This window comes from Engystomops pustulosus, chromosome 2, assembly GCF_040894005.1.
Source record: "Engystomops pustulosus chromosome 2, aEngPut4.maternal, whole genome shotgun sequence".
Lineage (NCBI taxonomy): Eukaryota > Metazoa > Chordata > Amphibia > Anura > Leptodactylidae > Engystomops > Engystomops pustulosus.
In genome coordinates, this window is record NC_092412.1 from 166,384,648 (window position 1) to 166,399,198 (window position 14,551).

The 14,551-nt window shown below is 43.2% G+C and overlaps 1 protein-coding gene across 5 annotated transcripts in view; it reads right to left on the reverse strand.

Annotated features, from left to right (window-relative positions):
* BRPF3 (bromodomain and PHD finger containing 3) overlaps positions 1-14,551 on the reverse strand; it is a 288,586-nt gene that overhangs the window by 172,997 nt on the left and 101,038 nt on the right. For 4 of the 5 annotated variants that reach the window (XM_072137237.1, XM_072137235.1, XM_072137233.1 and 1 more), the window contains exons 5-7: positions 10,422-10,550; positions 10,022-10,334; positions 9,291-9,494 (exon numbers count right to left, since the gene is read on the reverse strand). In XM_072137237.1, the coding sequence (XP_071993338.1) occupies positions 9,291-9,494; positions 10,022-10,334; positions 10,422-10,550 (646 nt within the window). The remainder of the gene's footprint in view (positions 1-9,290; positions 9,495-10,021; positions 10,335-10,421; positions 10,551-14,551) is intronic. The other variant, XM_072137236.1, reaches the window with a different exon arrangement.

Consider the following 14,551-nt stretch of genomic DNA (forward strand, 5'->3'; position numbering starts at 1 on the left):
TTATTAGTGAGGGGAGGCCACTGCTGGACATGTTATTAGTGAAGGGAGGTAATTTTAGGTGTTTGGTGCATCATTCCTAACCCATCATTATTTAATTACTTTAAAGCAATATAATTACAATAAAAACTCCTGTATATGTTCAAAATGGGCAGGGAATGGGAGGAGGTACTGTGGTTAGGGATGGGGGCCGCAGCAAAAAGTTTTCTATGGGGCCCACTGGTACCAGGCACTTCAGCAATAGTCTGAAGGTGCCTTCTCTGGGGTTCCTCCAGGTCACTTTGGGAGGACAAGGTGGACAAATAGCACTAGCGGACTCTGTATCAAAGGAAACATAACTATATGCCTCCAATGCCGTGTACGCTTTCCGGGTCATGATTTTCCCTGACCTGACAAAGGGAAAACGTACAATGGGTGGGATAGTACACAACCTACTCCAAGCTCCCCCACACGACTACTCCTTCTCCACTCTACACTAATAGTGTGTATTAGGGAACATTAATGGGGACAGATCTCTGGTACTCCTTTCTCCAACACCACCAAACACAAAATGGCAATGTTGAAGAGCAGGAGGCTAGTAAGATCTGCCCCCAGTGTCACAGATCGCTGTCATTGCCCAGTCTGTATTGACCGGCCAATGCCGGCGATCGACGTCACAGGAGCAATCAGATTGGTCCTGTGAAGTCATCAGGTGGTGTCGCCGTGCAATGCAGGCTCATCCCATCGATGTGTCGTGGGATAGGGCGATGTCAGAAAAGGGGGATATATTGGACGCTGAGAGCCAAGTCACCAGCATCCTATATATCACATGCAGTGTGAGAAGAGGTTAATTAAGGATTTACGTTAGCTCCATTCAGGGCCGGGATGAGATGTAGGCAAGTATAGGCTATCGCCTAGGGTGGTACCCTCGCCTCCCATCCGGGGGAGCTGTCCTGCCCCCCAGTAAAAATCAGCGATGTGTACACATATCACTGGTTGCTGGGCGCCTGGGTCATAGTGTGAGAGGACGGTGGCAACGCGGGACAGAGTATGCGGTTGCAAGGATCGCAGGTAGGTAACCATTATTTTTTATTATATCATGCTATATACTATAGGGGAGGGGAGCAGGCTGGCTATATACTACAGGGGAGGGGGGCAAGCTGGCTATATACTACAAGGGGGGCAGGAGACTGGCTGGTTATATACTATGGGGCTGGCTGGATACACATGGGCTACCTATAATATGAGGAAGTGTGGTGAGGCTACCGGATTAATGAGGGGGGAATTATATGGTAGTAAATATTAAAGTATATTCATGGGTAACAGTGTATTATTTGTATATGCTGGGGGGCTGTTATCTAGGGGACATTTGCCGGTTGTACAAATTCTGCAGAGATAAGTCACGGCGTGGAGAAGTTGCCATGACGCTCTCTATATGATGAAGAACAATTGGCAACACTGAGGAGTCTACAGAAGGAAGAGCGTATGGGAGACACCAACACAGATATGGAAGTAGACAGCAGCCTAGCAGTAAGTGATGTCTGTACTAGAGTGCAGCCCAGATGCAGTACATATTATTGATGTGCATAGTAAATACATTTTTGGTCTATATTTAAGGCAGGATAATTTTATCTGTGCTGTTTATACATTGCTGGTAAATATTTATATTTGCGGCCTAGTCATTGGTATCTGTGTGTTTGGTATTTTCATTGCTGAAATATATTTATGTGTTTACATTCTTTGCAGGTTTATATTTTTGGTATAACCATTGCATGTATTTTTACTGGAAGGACATTTTTTTCTATTTGACGCTATGTTTACAGCTGGGAGGCCTTAATGGAGAGGTTTCCATAGCAGTCGACAAACTTAGATTTCTATCTTATTATTTTTATTGAGGGGGGATTCCATTTTTCCTGAACTGGCCCTGGCTCCATTTATTTGATCATTGTGCACAAACATCTTTCCATTCTTGTATCATCAAATGACATAGCTCCAGAATGATAGTTAATATTTGCCACCATATACATAATATACATGTTAGTATATAGCTAGTCAGCCTCCTGCCCCCAATAAATAGCCAGCCAGTCCACAGTGTATAGACAGCCAGTCATCCCCCAGCATAAAGCCAGCCCCCTACCCAGCACAATAATAATAATTAAACTCGGTACTCACCTTACCCACGCCCCCAAGGTCCACTACTTGATCCAGTTTCGCCTGCAGTTACAGGTCAGTGCACGCTGGTGGAACAAACAGGCTATGACGTCAGCCGCTTGCCAACGTCATAGTTTGTGCACCAGTAGTGATACACGGACCTGGTGCTGCCACCAGGCAAGGATCAGAAAGAGGACCTGCAGGGGAGCGCTGGAAAGGTGAGCACAGGTTTTTTTTTTATATACCCGAGTATAAGCACATGTTCTTTTTTAAGTTGTGATGAAAAACTCTGCTTATACTCGAGTATATAGGGTACAATGATTTATTGATCACATTATGTATGTTGGCCCCCTCATTTTCAACACATTGTTAAAAATTATTGGCGTTAAAAAGCTACCATCAAAATCATGCATGGAAAAACCAGGGGCACTTCCTCATAGATCCAAGCACGGTGACGGTGGTAATAATCTTATATTTTGCTTCCATCCTTCTAAAGTCATCTTTTACAATTATGCTAATTGACCAGAATTTGTCTACAAGAGGCACCCACATGTTCTCTATTCACAGGTTATTCTGTCTCATCCTCCCCCTGATCCCTGCTGCTGGTCTGAGAATACAGCAGGAAAATATTTGTTAAACAACCCATTTAAAGGTGGACTCTAATCTAAAATTTTAATTACTTTTCTTTACGACACATAATTCATATTTCAGTGCTTCAACTGAACTGCCCAGACCATCAAATTTCCAAGATCAGAAGCACACACAGTTTTAAAATCAGCTTGTGAGCTCTCTCCATACACCCCTTGCCGCGCGAGGACGATATAGTTCGTCCTCGGTCGGCAAGGTGTCAAGTTCTCTCTACGGTTTAGTGGTCAGTTACTACTACACTACTAATGGGTCACTTGAATGTAACATTATTCTTTAATGCCAATGTTCTTAACTACTCACATAGGCATGTGATTTGCTATAGTTTGCTCCAGAAGTTAACTGGTGATTGCAGATTAGTTGATGTCATATTGCTTGTCATGACTTGTGAATCTTGTTCACCCTGGGAGGTTGCTTGTCAAAATTTAACGTACAATACCATCTTCAAAAGGTTTTGTCTATGCCATCTCACCCTTGCAGCGCTATCTGTATGGATGCAAAAAGGGTACCTTACAGGTAAATGTAACCATTAAGGCCCGAGACTTGGGCATAATACCTCCCAGTGTGTAACACATCCATATTTCCCTATTGCACAAAAGATAGTGGGTGTTCTAGATGTTACTTGCAGAAACTAAGCACTGAGCCTTTCCCATCGGCCTTTGGACCTATTATTTCATCTAAAGGCGGGTGAGAGAAGTTGATCGCTCTAAGCTAGAAATTGTTCATTTATGCCTGTTGGTGATGGAGCCATGTACTATTGCCTTCTACGTACCCCACTCTTTCTCCTCCTGGTAGGGGGAGTTGTTTCCGTGGTCTTATTTCCCAGGGACTTAGGGCTTGACCCTATTTGCTTTCTTCTTATACTTCCCCCCCCTCCCCACCTCTTGCTGAGCCTTGGGACCGCAGGTCGCTCCCACTTCACCCAACTCACCCTCATATTCCTATTGTCTTTACCCTACGGCGGCGTCTAGGTCGGAGGGCAGACGGGACAAGCTAACACTTGGCTCCCTTAATGTAAAAGGACTGCACAGCCCCGAAAAGAGGTCAATCTTGTTCAATATGCTAAAGGGAAAGAAAATCCAGGTTGCCTTTATACAGGAAACCCATCTTAGTGAAGCTAGACCGTACAACTTCACAGACAGGAGATACCCAAATCATAGCTATACTACTGACCCGAGAGCGAGAGGTACCTCAATTTTCATAGCGGCCTCGGTACAATGGTCATTAGTGGACTCATGCTGCGACTCGGAGAGGAGGATGATTATGGTTAAGGGCAAAATAGCAGACAGTATGTACACATTTGTCTCCCTGTATCTTCCAAACACAGGACAAGCCCAAGCGCTGAATTCCTTTTTGGACCTCATAGAGGATTTCGCTGAGGGGCACCTAGTTGTGGGTGGAGATTTTAATATTGCTCTAGATCCCAGCATTGATACTTCCTCGGGCTCCTCCTCAATGTTGCAGCATGGTCTACGCAAACTGAGAGGACTATTGCATGACCATCAATTGATTGACACCTGGAGACTAATGCATCCGGGAGACAAGGACTACACGTTCTACTCTCCAGTGCACAATGTGTATTCTCGTCTGGATTATTTCCTAATCCACCATAGCGACTTGGGTCTTATCCAGACGGCGGAAATTGACAATATCACCTTTTCGGACCATGCCTTGGTCTCCACGGTAATTAACCTCCCGGACGTATCTGACTTCCAATGGCAGTGGAAATTGAATACATCCCTTTTAGATGACACTGTGATCACAGACGAAATCCGAGAATCCCTACAGACGCATTTCACCAGGACCACAGAAGAGGGGATCGACCCGTGTATTGCATGGGAAGGCCATAAGCATAACATCCGCAGCTTACTAATTACACATGGTGCCCGGCGAAAACTGGAAAAGGCTAGAGATAACTACCCTACTAAATAAAATTAGGGAATTAGAAACATCACACAAACGTACACCTACTGATGATCTTTGAACTTCCCTGTTTGAGGCACGGGAATTTCTTAAAACATTGTTAATCGGTAAAGCAAAGGGAGTCCTAGCGAAGTGTCGTCGACACTTCTATGAGTACAGCGACAAATGTGGCAGATCCCTAGCCAGAGCATTACGTCTCCAACGCTCGCGTACATACATTCCAAAAATCATGACACCCTCGGGACTCCCTAAACACTTAAATTCGGACATTGCGGCAACCTTCTGTGACTATTATCAATCCCTATACAATCTTGACCAAACTCACACGGCCTCAGCCCGAAATGCATTACGCAGTAGAATCCAAACTTACCTCTCTGACTCTTCCCTACCATCTCTCTCTGAGGAGGAGGCAGAAGCCCTAGAAGCCCCCATTACTGAATTAGCGTTCCAATTGGCCCTTAAGGAGACTCAGTCGGGTAAAGCCCCAGGGCCTGACGGCTTCTCTTTACCATACTACAAGAAGTTTTCTGGTCTCCTTGAACCACACTGGACAAAGGCTTTCAATGAGATAGCTTCGGGAGCCTCCCTTCCTAAAGACGCGCTAAGAGCCACCATAGCAGTCATACCTAAACCAGGAAAGGATGCTACCCAATGCTCAAATTACCGGCCAATTTCGCTACTGAATCAAGATCTCAAGCTGTTCGTGAAAGTTATAGCAATGAGACTCGCTCCCCTACTTCTGAGCTCCATTCACTCGGATCAGGCTGGCTTCCTCTTGGGAAGGTAAGCTAGGGACAATACCACAAAAACCGTTAACTTGTTATACAAGGCCCAAATGGAACATATCCCACTTATGCTCCTATCTACAGATGCAGAAAAGGCCTTTGATAGAGTAAACTGGTCTTACATGTCCGAGGTCCTTCGAGCATTCGGTATTCGAACCAAAATGTTTTGTTGGATCGTGTCTCTTTACTCCAACCCCTCAGCCTCCATCCGTGTGAATGGCACTCTTTCGGACAGCTTCGAGATACGAAATGGCACCAGACAGGGATGCCCACTGTCTCCTCTACTCTTTGTTCTTTCTCTAGAACCCTTCCTTCGACGCATAAGAGCCAACCAAGATATTTCCGGATTAGACACCCAAGGAATTAAATACAAGATAGCGGCCTACGCTGACGATCTACTTTTCTTCCTGACTAACCCACAGATCTCTCTCCCTAACTTAATGAAGGAAATACATGTGTTTGCCCAATTGTCTCATTTCCGCATTAATCGATCAAAATCCGAAGCCCTCAATGTCTCTCTCCCAGAGGCCCTTGTAGAAACACTGCGAGGGTCCTTTAATTTTAAGTGGGCTTCGCAAAGCATTACTTATTTGGGGACTCAATTGTCAGCCGACTTATCCAAGCTCTACACACTTAACTTCTTACCCATTCTTAAGAGAGTGCTGGAGGACTGTTCCAGGTGGACCAAAGGCGTTTTTTCATGGTTTGGCAGATGTGCATATTCAAAATGAACATACTCCCGCGTCTTCTCTATCTTTTTCAAGAACTCCCCATTAAATTATCAAAAGCGTACTTTCGCTCCCCGAATGCCATTCAGCATAAATTTATTTGGGCTGGTAAACCCGCTAGGATTCAGCGCACCACCCTATTTCGCCCAAAGATATCAGGGGGGATTGGGTTGCCGGACCTCAAGGATTATCACACAGCTGCCCATTTGGCCAGAATCGTTGATTGGTGTTGTAATGCAGACCTGAAACCTTGGGTACAGCTGGAGCAGTCCTACACGACAATCCCACTGCAAGTGCTACCTTGGCTGTCTATAGAAAGGAACACAGCTTTAAAATCACACCCTACGATTGGCCCAACTGTCTCTAATTGCCAATTAGAGGCCGTTAGGGAAAGACTACTAACCAAACACTCCCCACTGACACCAGTGCTGGGACATCCTGACTTTAGCCCGGGTTGTGACGACCCTGTATTTAATCAGTGGAGGCGAGCGAGCAAGTTTAGGGCTAAACACTTCAGCAGAGACTCAGCTTGGTTAACGACTCAGCAGCTCATGGAAATCACAGACCCATGCCCACTAGGAGCATGGAGAGCTCAGCAATTACGACATTATTAAACTTCTCTTCCTCCATGTCCCCGCTACTATTTGATCTGGCCTTGGAACCACTGGCTAGGGTACTTGAGGACTCCAAACTCTTTGAAGGGATTAGGGTCGGAACGCAAGAGGTAAAGGTGGCACTGTTTGCGGACGACGTCATTCTCTTTCTCTCTAACCCCAGACAACATTTACAGGTAGTACTTGATCACATAGGAGAGTTTGGAAAATTTGCAGAGCGAGGTATTGGATTTAAACCCACATAGCAGGGACTCAACCTGGCCCGTCCCGGGATCGGGTATCAAACCAGCAAGCACCCATTTGACATATCTGGGAATCCAAATAGGTCGGAGTCCAAGCTCGGTTTATGCACTTAAATATCCCCCCTCATACAAAAAATTGTAACGGAACTGTCACGATGGCAACAGCTACCTTTAACAATGATGGGCAGATGCCATGTAATCAAAATGATCCCATTCCCTAGACTTCTGTATCCACTGCAGACGATCCCAATGCTCTTAAAACATGTAGATGTAAACAAAGTAATGAAGGCTTTCCAATCCTTTATCTGGAGAGGGAAGAGAATAGCGGCACGAAAACTGATGTTAGGTAAATGGGAAGGAGGAGTGAATCTCCCTAACATAAGGGGATACAACCTGGCAAGCCTCTACCGACATGTGAGGGACTGGGTCCATGGCACAGAGCAGTTCTCAAATACTGAGTTAGAACAGCAACTGGCAGCACCCAGCGACTTAGTGGCTCTTTTACACACAAAGTATACCCGATGGCCCATGATAGCAAAGAAGTCAATAGTGCTGAGGGACACCCTGATAGCATGGAAAGAGGTTAGAAAGTTATATAAATTACCGTTCCTACTCTCCAAACACATGCCCCTATGGAAACATAGGGAATTCACGCCAGGCATGGAAAGTACACTTTACCGCCCATAGAAGGAAAAAGGACTAAACAAGGTAGGGGATCTGTTTCATGAGACAGAGCAACGCTGGCTTACCGAGCAAGAGTTGCAACAGAAATATTCTCTGACTGGCTGCATACCATTCACATATAACCAGCTACACAATTTTTTGAGGAGTAGGGTAGCGGACATAACAAAGGAAACTACCCCTTTCCCTCACTCCCCTCATCCTGTTACTCCCCCTTGCTCTCCTTCCTATGTTTCTTTAGGGAGCCCACTAAGGGCACTTTGTTGAGTCTAAGGACTCCCTACTGGTTCGGTTTCTAAATTACAGAAAAATGGTGAGTGTGAAGGGGGCCGGAGCGTATACACTAAGAGGTGCACCAAAGATTACGTAATGGTACATTTTGTCACTAATTGTGGTTTATATTTGACTGTTTGTAATCAATGTTACAAGGACTGCGCTCCTGCACTTTATTTGTACTCTTACTACCAATAAAAACTAATAAAAAAAAAAAAGAAAAAAAAAAGACAAATATTTCAACGGGTGGGTGCTATGTTTTTCTACTTCTGATTCTTGGGCCGAGAACTTGACAAGAGCACCACCATACAAGTTTCAGAGTGCGGTACCCCTGTTTATCCAATACTGGTCTATAATAGGGGGCAGGCTGGCCGCTCTTATGCCAGGGGCGGGCTGTCCTTTATGCTGGCTGGCATATTTCAGGTAGCATGTGCCAGCCAACATGCCCCCTATTTTGCCAGCCAGCGAGCCCCAGCACTATGCCAGCCAGCGAGCCCCCAGTACTATGCCAGCCAGCGAGCCCCCAGCAATATGCCAGCCAGCATAACCCCAGCCAACATGCCCCCTATTATATGCCAGACAACATGCCCCCTGTAATATGCAAACCACATCCCCCCGCCCTTATATGGCAGCCAAATACCCCACTGTATAATGCCAGCCAAATGCCCACCCTGTAATATGCAGCCTTTGAATAACAGCCACATACAGTCGATGACCGAGCGGGAAAAGAGAGGCTAGACACAGAGACGCCGGAAACTACGAAAACTATGTAGTGACTCCTGTACCCTACTCTACGACTAACAAGCTGTAGCGTAGGGTAGAGCATGCCCAGCTGAACGCAGAGACCAAAATTCATCTGCACATTCAACTGTGCTGGCACGAGAATGCCTGGCGCGGTCAGCAAGAGTTTCTGAAGGGGGCAGATCACCAAATGATGAGGTTGGAGGTTGCAAGGCAGGGGCGTCAATATGCCAAGTGATGGGCGGTTATAGAAATTTGAAAACTTAACATCCAATGGGGGCCAGGGGGCAAGGAGCCGCTCTTCTATAGCCTCTCCCAGGGGAAGAATGGAATAGTCACTGCTCACATGGCATTGTAAAGTAATATACAACATTTTTTTTTCCAGTACAAACCCATTTTTATTTATATACAAAACTGTTTGGCAGTTTTGCTCTACATATAGGGACTGGGCAGGTGCTAAAACAGGTCTCCTGGTGACAGGTTCTCCTTAAGTTATACAAAAGAAATAATAAAAGATGAAGATATGATTACCTTGGCAAGCCTCCAAAAAGTCTTTATTTTGTGGTTTAAGTCTTTGTTGAATAATATTAATTTCTCTGCGTAACAATTTCAGGCGCTTTGTACGGGCTCCACTAGATCGCATGTTGTTGACTACATCCAGTTTTTCCAAAAGCTCTTTGAGCTGATATTCAGGAGGCAAATGAGCTCTGTTGTCTGAATGCAAGAGTTCATCCACTAACAAACAATATTGAACACAGCCAGTTAATAAAAAAAAAAAAAAACGATATTATGCATATACCGTAAGAAAAAAAAAATGGCACATAATAAATTTCAAGACTCTTAAAATCTGGGTTTCCAGTACTGACACCATTCTGATAAAAACAAAAGGTTTTAAAACGTGACAACAGTATAAACTATAAACTTTCTGGAAATTTTTATGTGTATATGATAAATTTTTGCTCTAGCTACCAATGTTTTAAAATGTTGCTTCTGCAGCCGCTCAGCCTGACTCTTCACATGACTTAGGAGGCAATTATTACGCGTGAATAGGTGGTATAAAACATAAAATACTGAATGCTTAATATGTATTTCCTATCCTATCTGAAAAAGCTGTTACTTTAGAGTTATAAAAAGTGGTCACAGGTTCCGTTCAACAGATTCTTTTGGGTTTCAGTGAGCAAGGTGTATATCTTCGTTAAGGAGGCATTTAACTATTCTACAATTGTTTTAATCACATAATCATCTTAAATAAACAAATTTACCCTCTTCCCATGAAAAGCGATAGTAGCCTTCAGCATGAGACTTCTCTGGAAGATGCATTGACGTATTTGGATCATATCCAATGCTTTCTGCTTGGTGCCTTGCATTACATAGTATTGCTGTGCCCAATTTGTGAAGCCGTAAAGCAGCTTGGTGAAAAACTGTTTCCTGGGAATTATAGTGCAAGCAGTTAGAGACCATTAAATTGAAATCATTCTCGAAAGCAAGAAAGGATGGATACTGGTGACAAATTATTTTCTTGCGCATAGTTGAAAAGTCCATGGGATGCAAAACAAAATCCATGTAGTCAGGTACCTAGGAAAAAAGAAAAAGCACAAGATATCAAATTAGCTGGGTCTCCAAAACAACCTGTATTAGTAAGTAAAGAAAACAAATTGTTACCTCTTTGAGGTTAACAGGTTCGTTGAAGATTTTGGCAGAATCTTTTTCTTGCAACAAGTCCAGAATAGTCCGGAGGAACACATTAAATGGAGTCAATTGCAACTCCATAGTTGCCTGGTGTAGCTTAACCTGAATTATTATAATAGTAATTATGACAATAAAAATAACAATAATAAAAAGAGAGAAATACAATAAGTAACTTTGAGAAAATAAAAGTGCAAAAGCTAAAGAACATACGGTTGTGCAACTGAACAATTTGGAGTTTAACTTTTAAATTATTAAAATTCATCCAAACCTTTTAAAAGACCCTTTAAAATGTTTATGTGAATTAGTGCATACTAGCCAAGGAGCCAGTTACCGTATTTTCTGGACTATAAGACGCACTTTTTAGCAAGAAAAAATCTAGGTGAGCTGTGTGTGTGTGTGTAGGTGAGCTGAGTGAGTGTGTGTAGGTGAGCTGAGTGAGTGTGTATAGGTGAGCTGAGTGAGTGTGTATAGGTGAGCTGAGTGAGTGTGTATAGGTGAGCTGAGTGAGTGTGTATAGGTGAGCTGTGTGTGTGTGTATAGGTGAGCTGAGTGAGTGTGTATAGGTGACCTGAGTGAGTGTGTGTATAGGTGACCTGAGTGAGTGTGTGTATAGGTGAGCTGTGTGTGTGTGTGTGTGTATAGGTGAGCTGAGTGAGTGTGTATAGGTGAGCTGTGTGTGTGTGTGTATAGGTGACCTAAGTGTGTGTGTGTATAGGTGAGGTGTGTGTGTGTATAGGTGAGCTGAGTGAGTGTGTATAGGTGAGCTGTGTGTGTGTGTGTATAGGTGACCTGAGTGAGTGTGTGTATAGGTGAGCTGTGTGTGTGTGTGTATAGGTGACCTGAGTGAGTGTGTGTATAGGTGAGCTGTGTGTGTGTGTGTGTATAGGTGAGCTGAGTGAGTGTGTGTATAGATGAGCTGTGTGTGTGTGTGTATATAGGTGACCTGAGTGAGTGTGTGTATAGGTGAGCTGTGTGTGTGTGTGTATAGGTGAGCTGAGTGAGTGTGTGTATAGATGAACTGTGTGTGTGTGTATATAGGTGAGCTGTGTGTGTATATAGGTGAGCTGTGTGTGTATAGGTGAGCTGAGTCAGTGTGTGTATAGGTGAGCTGAGTGAGTGTGTGTATAGATGAGCTGTGTGTGTGTATAGGTGAGCTGTGTGTGTGTGTGTGTATAGGTGAGCTGAGTCAGTGTGTGTATAGGTGAGGTGTGTGTGTGTGTGTGTGTGTGTGTGTGTGTGTATAGGTGAGCTGTGTGTGTGTGTGTGTGTGTATAGGTGAGCTGTGTGTGTGTGTATATAGGTGAGCTGTGTGTGTATAGGTGAGCTGAGTGAGTGTGTATAGGTGAGCTGTCTGTGTATGTGGATGGATGATGCAGGGCTGAGTGTGTAAATGTATGTCTGTGTGCGCTGTGCTTTAGTGCGACCAACAGGGATATTTTAATTGGTGTAAAATATATTTTTCTTTTTTTTGGAAGCCTAAATCTGGGGTGCGTCCTATAGTAAGAAGCGTCTTATAGTCCAAAAAATACGGTCCCTTTGTTTATTTTCTGGGAGCGTGTCTGTGTACTGTATGAAGATAAAAGGCTACGGATAATTAAGCTATTATGAAAACAAAAAATACATTTCGAGTGGTCACAACTATTCACAAAATTTTAAAAAATTGAACACAAAATTGATCAGAGATTGAACGTGGCCGTAAAATAAGATATGCCATTTAACATTTTGTACCCTTTACAAAATCTCCAATTAACCCCTTAAAGACGGAGCCTTTTTGTAGCTTAAGGCTCAGCACCATTTTTTGTATTCTGACGTGCGTCGATTTATATGGTTATAACTATGGTTATAACAAAGCGATTATGAGATTTTGCTCACATGTTGTACTTCATTTTAGTGATAAATTTTGGCAAATTTTTTTCTTGTAAATAAACACAAAACTTATGAATTTTTGGAAAAATTTCCCATTTTTGAAATTTTATCATAGCATTTTCAGGCATATTGACCACCTAAATAAGTTGCTGAATAACATTTCCCATATGTGTACTTTACATTTTCATCATTTTTGAAATGTATGGATAATTTATTTTGATGTCACGCGGCTTACAAATCGAATATCGCTTTTCCCTATTTTCAGAATTGACTATTTTGGGGATAAATACTGTTTTGAATGACATTTTTAATATTTAGCATTAAAACCACCCTACATAATCAACCTATTTTCAAATCTGCACCATCAAACTATTAGAAACAGCTTTGAGGAAGATTGTTAACCCCTTGAGATCTTCATAGTAATTGAATCAAAATGGAGGTGAAATTTAGAATGGTCAAATTTTGACAGTTGTACGTTCATTTCGCCCTAAAATTTACACATTACCAAAAGATAAAAAGAGAAAACCCATTTTACAATTTGTTATGCAGTTTCTCCCTGGAGTACAGAGACACCCACCCCCCCGCACACACATACATGGCTGTTACATGTTTTACGGGCGCACAGCGAGGCACAGGAGGGAAGGAGGGACCCGCAGATGCCTGGATTTTCGGGTTCTCATAGGCTGTAAAACTTTAGCTTTTTCGTTATTGGGGCCATTTGATGCCATTTGTTTTTTGTGGGATGAGATGCTTTTTCCAGTGTTACCATTTTGGGGTTAGTATCCCCTATTGTTGAAAGTTTATTAACTTTTTTTTTTTTAGGTCAGGATTTTTGTACTGGATTTTTTCCATTTTTTGTATGTGTGTACGCTGTAATAATTCATCTAATAATCATGTTATCTGTATTCTATGCATTGATACAATTATGGGGATCCCTTACTTGAATATTTTTTCTTACGTTTTACTAAATTTGCCAAATAAAACCCTAATGTGAGAAAATATCTAGAATTAGTCTTACCAGTAATTCGGTTTCCACTAAGTGACCATGACGGCCCCCATCTGGAGGGACAGGACGCTACAAGAGGTTAAAAGGTTCCTCCCTAGCACCCAACACCAGTGTATAACAAAGTACCACCTAGAAGGATGCAAGTGTATAGAGAATTAAGGAAGGGAGTGAAATAATGTGGGGCCGGCATGGTCACTTAGTGGAAACCCAATTACAGGTAAGACTAATTCTATATTTTCCACCACGTTCCCATGACGGCCCTCACCTGGAGATTTACCAGATCATACCATTATTAGGGAGGGACTACTGTCTGGAGAATCATCCTGGGAGGCAATATCCAAGCGGTAGTGTCTTGCAAATGTTGAGGAACTTGACCACGTTGCAGCACGGCAGATCTGGTCTAGAGATACACCTCTGTTTTCTGGCAGGGGGAGTGTTTGGGGACTAAGGACTATTCTATTATCTAGTATTCTTAAAAAAGGATCTTTACAGGAGAGGGCCTGAATTTCATCTAATCTCTAAGCTGTAGTAATGCCTATCAAAAAAGCTGTTTTAAGAGTAATATTTTTTATTTTATCTGAATCTAGAGGTTCGAAGGCAGGTCATGTGAGATGGTTTAGAAGTAAGGAAAGATCCCAAGCGGGCACCTGGATTATTTATATAGGGTCTGTGAACCTCTTAACCCACTGATGGTCTACTAGGGGAAAGTCGAGGAAAACGCTTAGTGCAAAAATTTGGACCTTGAGGGTACTGGGTCTGAGCCCCAGAGAAAAACCTTTAGAGAACAATCTTTAGATAGATGGCATTGGTTACAGGTTTTCTGCTTGCTTTGATTGTACTAATTACTTTGTTAGAGAGGCCTTTGGCTGCTAAGAATGTCCTCTCAGGACCCAGGCTGTGAGTTTTAACTCATGTATGTTCTGATGACATAACGGTTCCTGTGTAAGAAGATCCTGACTGTAAGGGAAATGAAAGGGGTCTCTGAATGACCGGAAACCAGCTTCTTTTCGGCCAGGATGGGGCAATAAGGATCACTAGAGACAGCTCGGTCCTCAACTTCTGTAGAATTCTGGGGATCAAAGATCTAGGGGTAAAAGCGTAGACTAGACCTATTCCCCACGATTGGCTGAAGGCGTCTAGTCCTGTTGGAGAGTCCCTGGGGTCCGGGAAAAGAAGAAGGTCGTCTTCCTGTTTTGTTGAGTTGCAAACAGATCAAATACTGAGTCCCCAA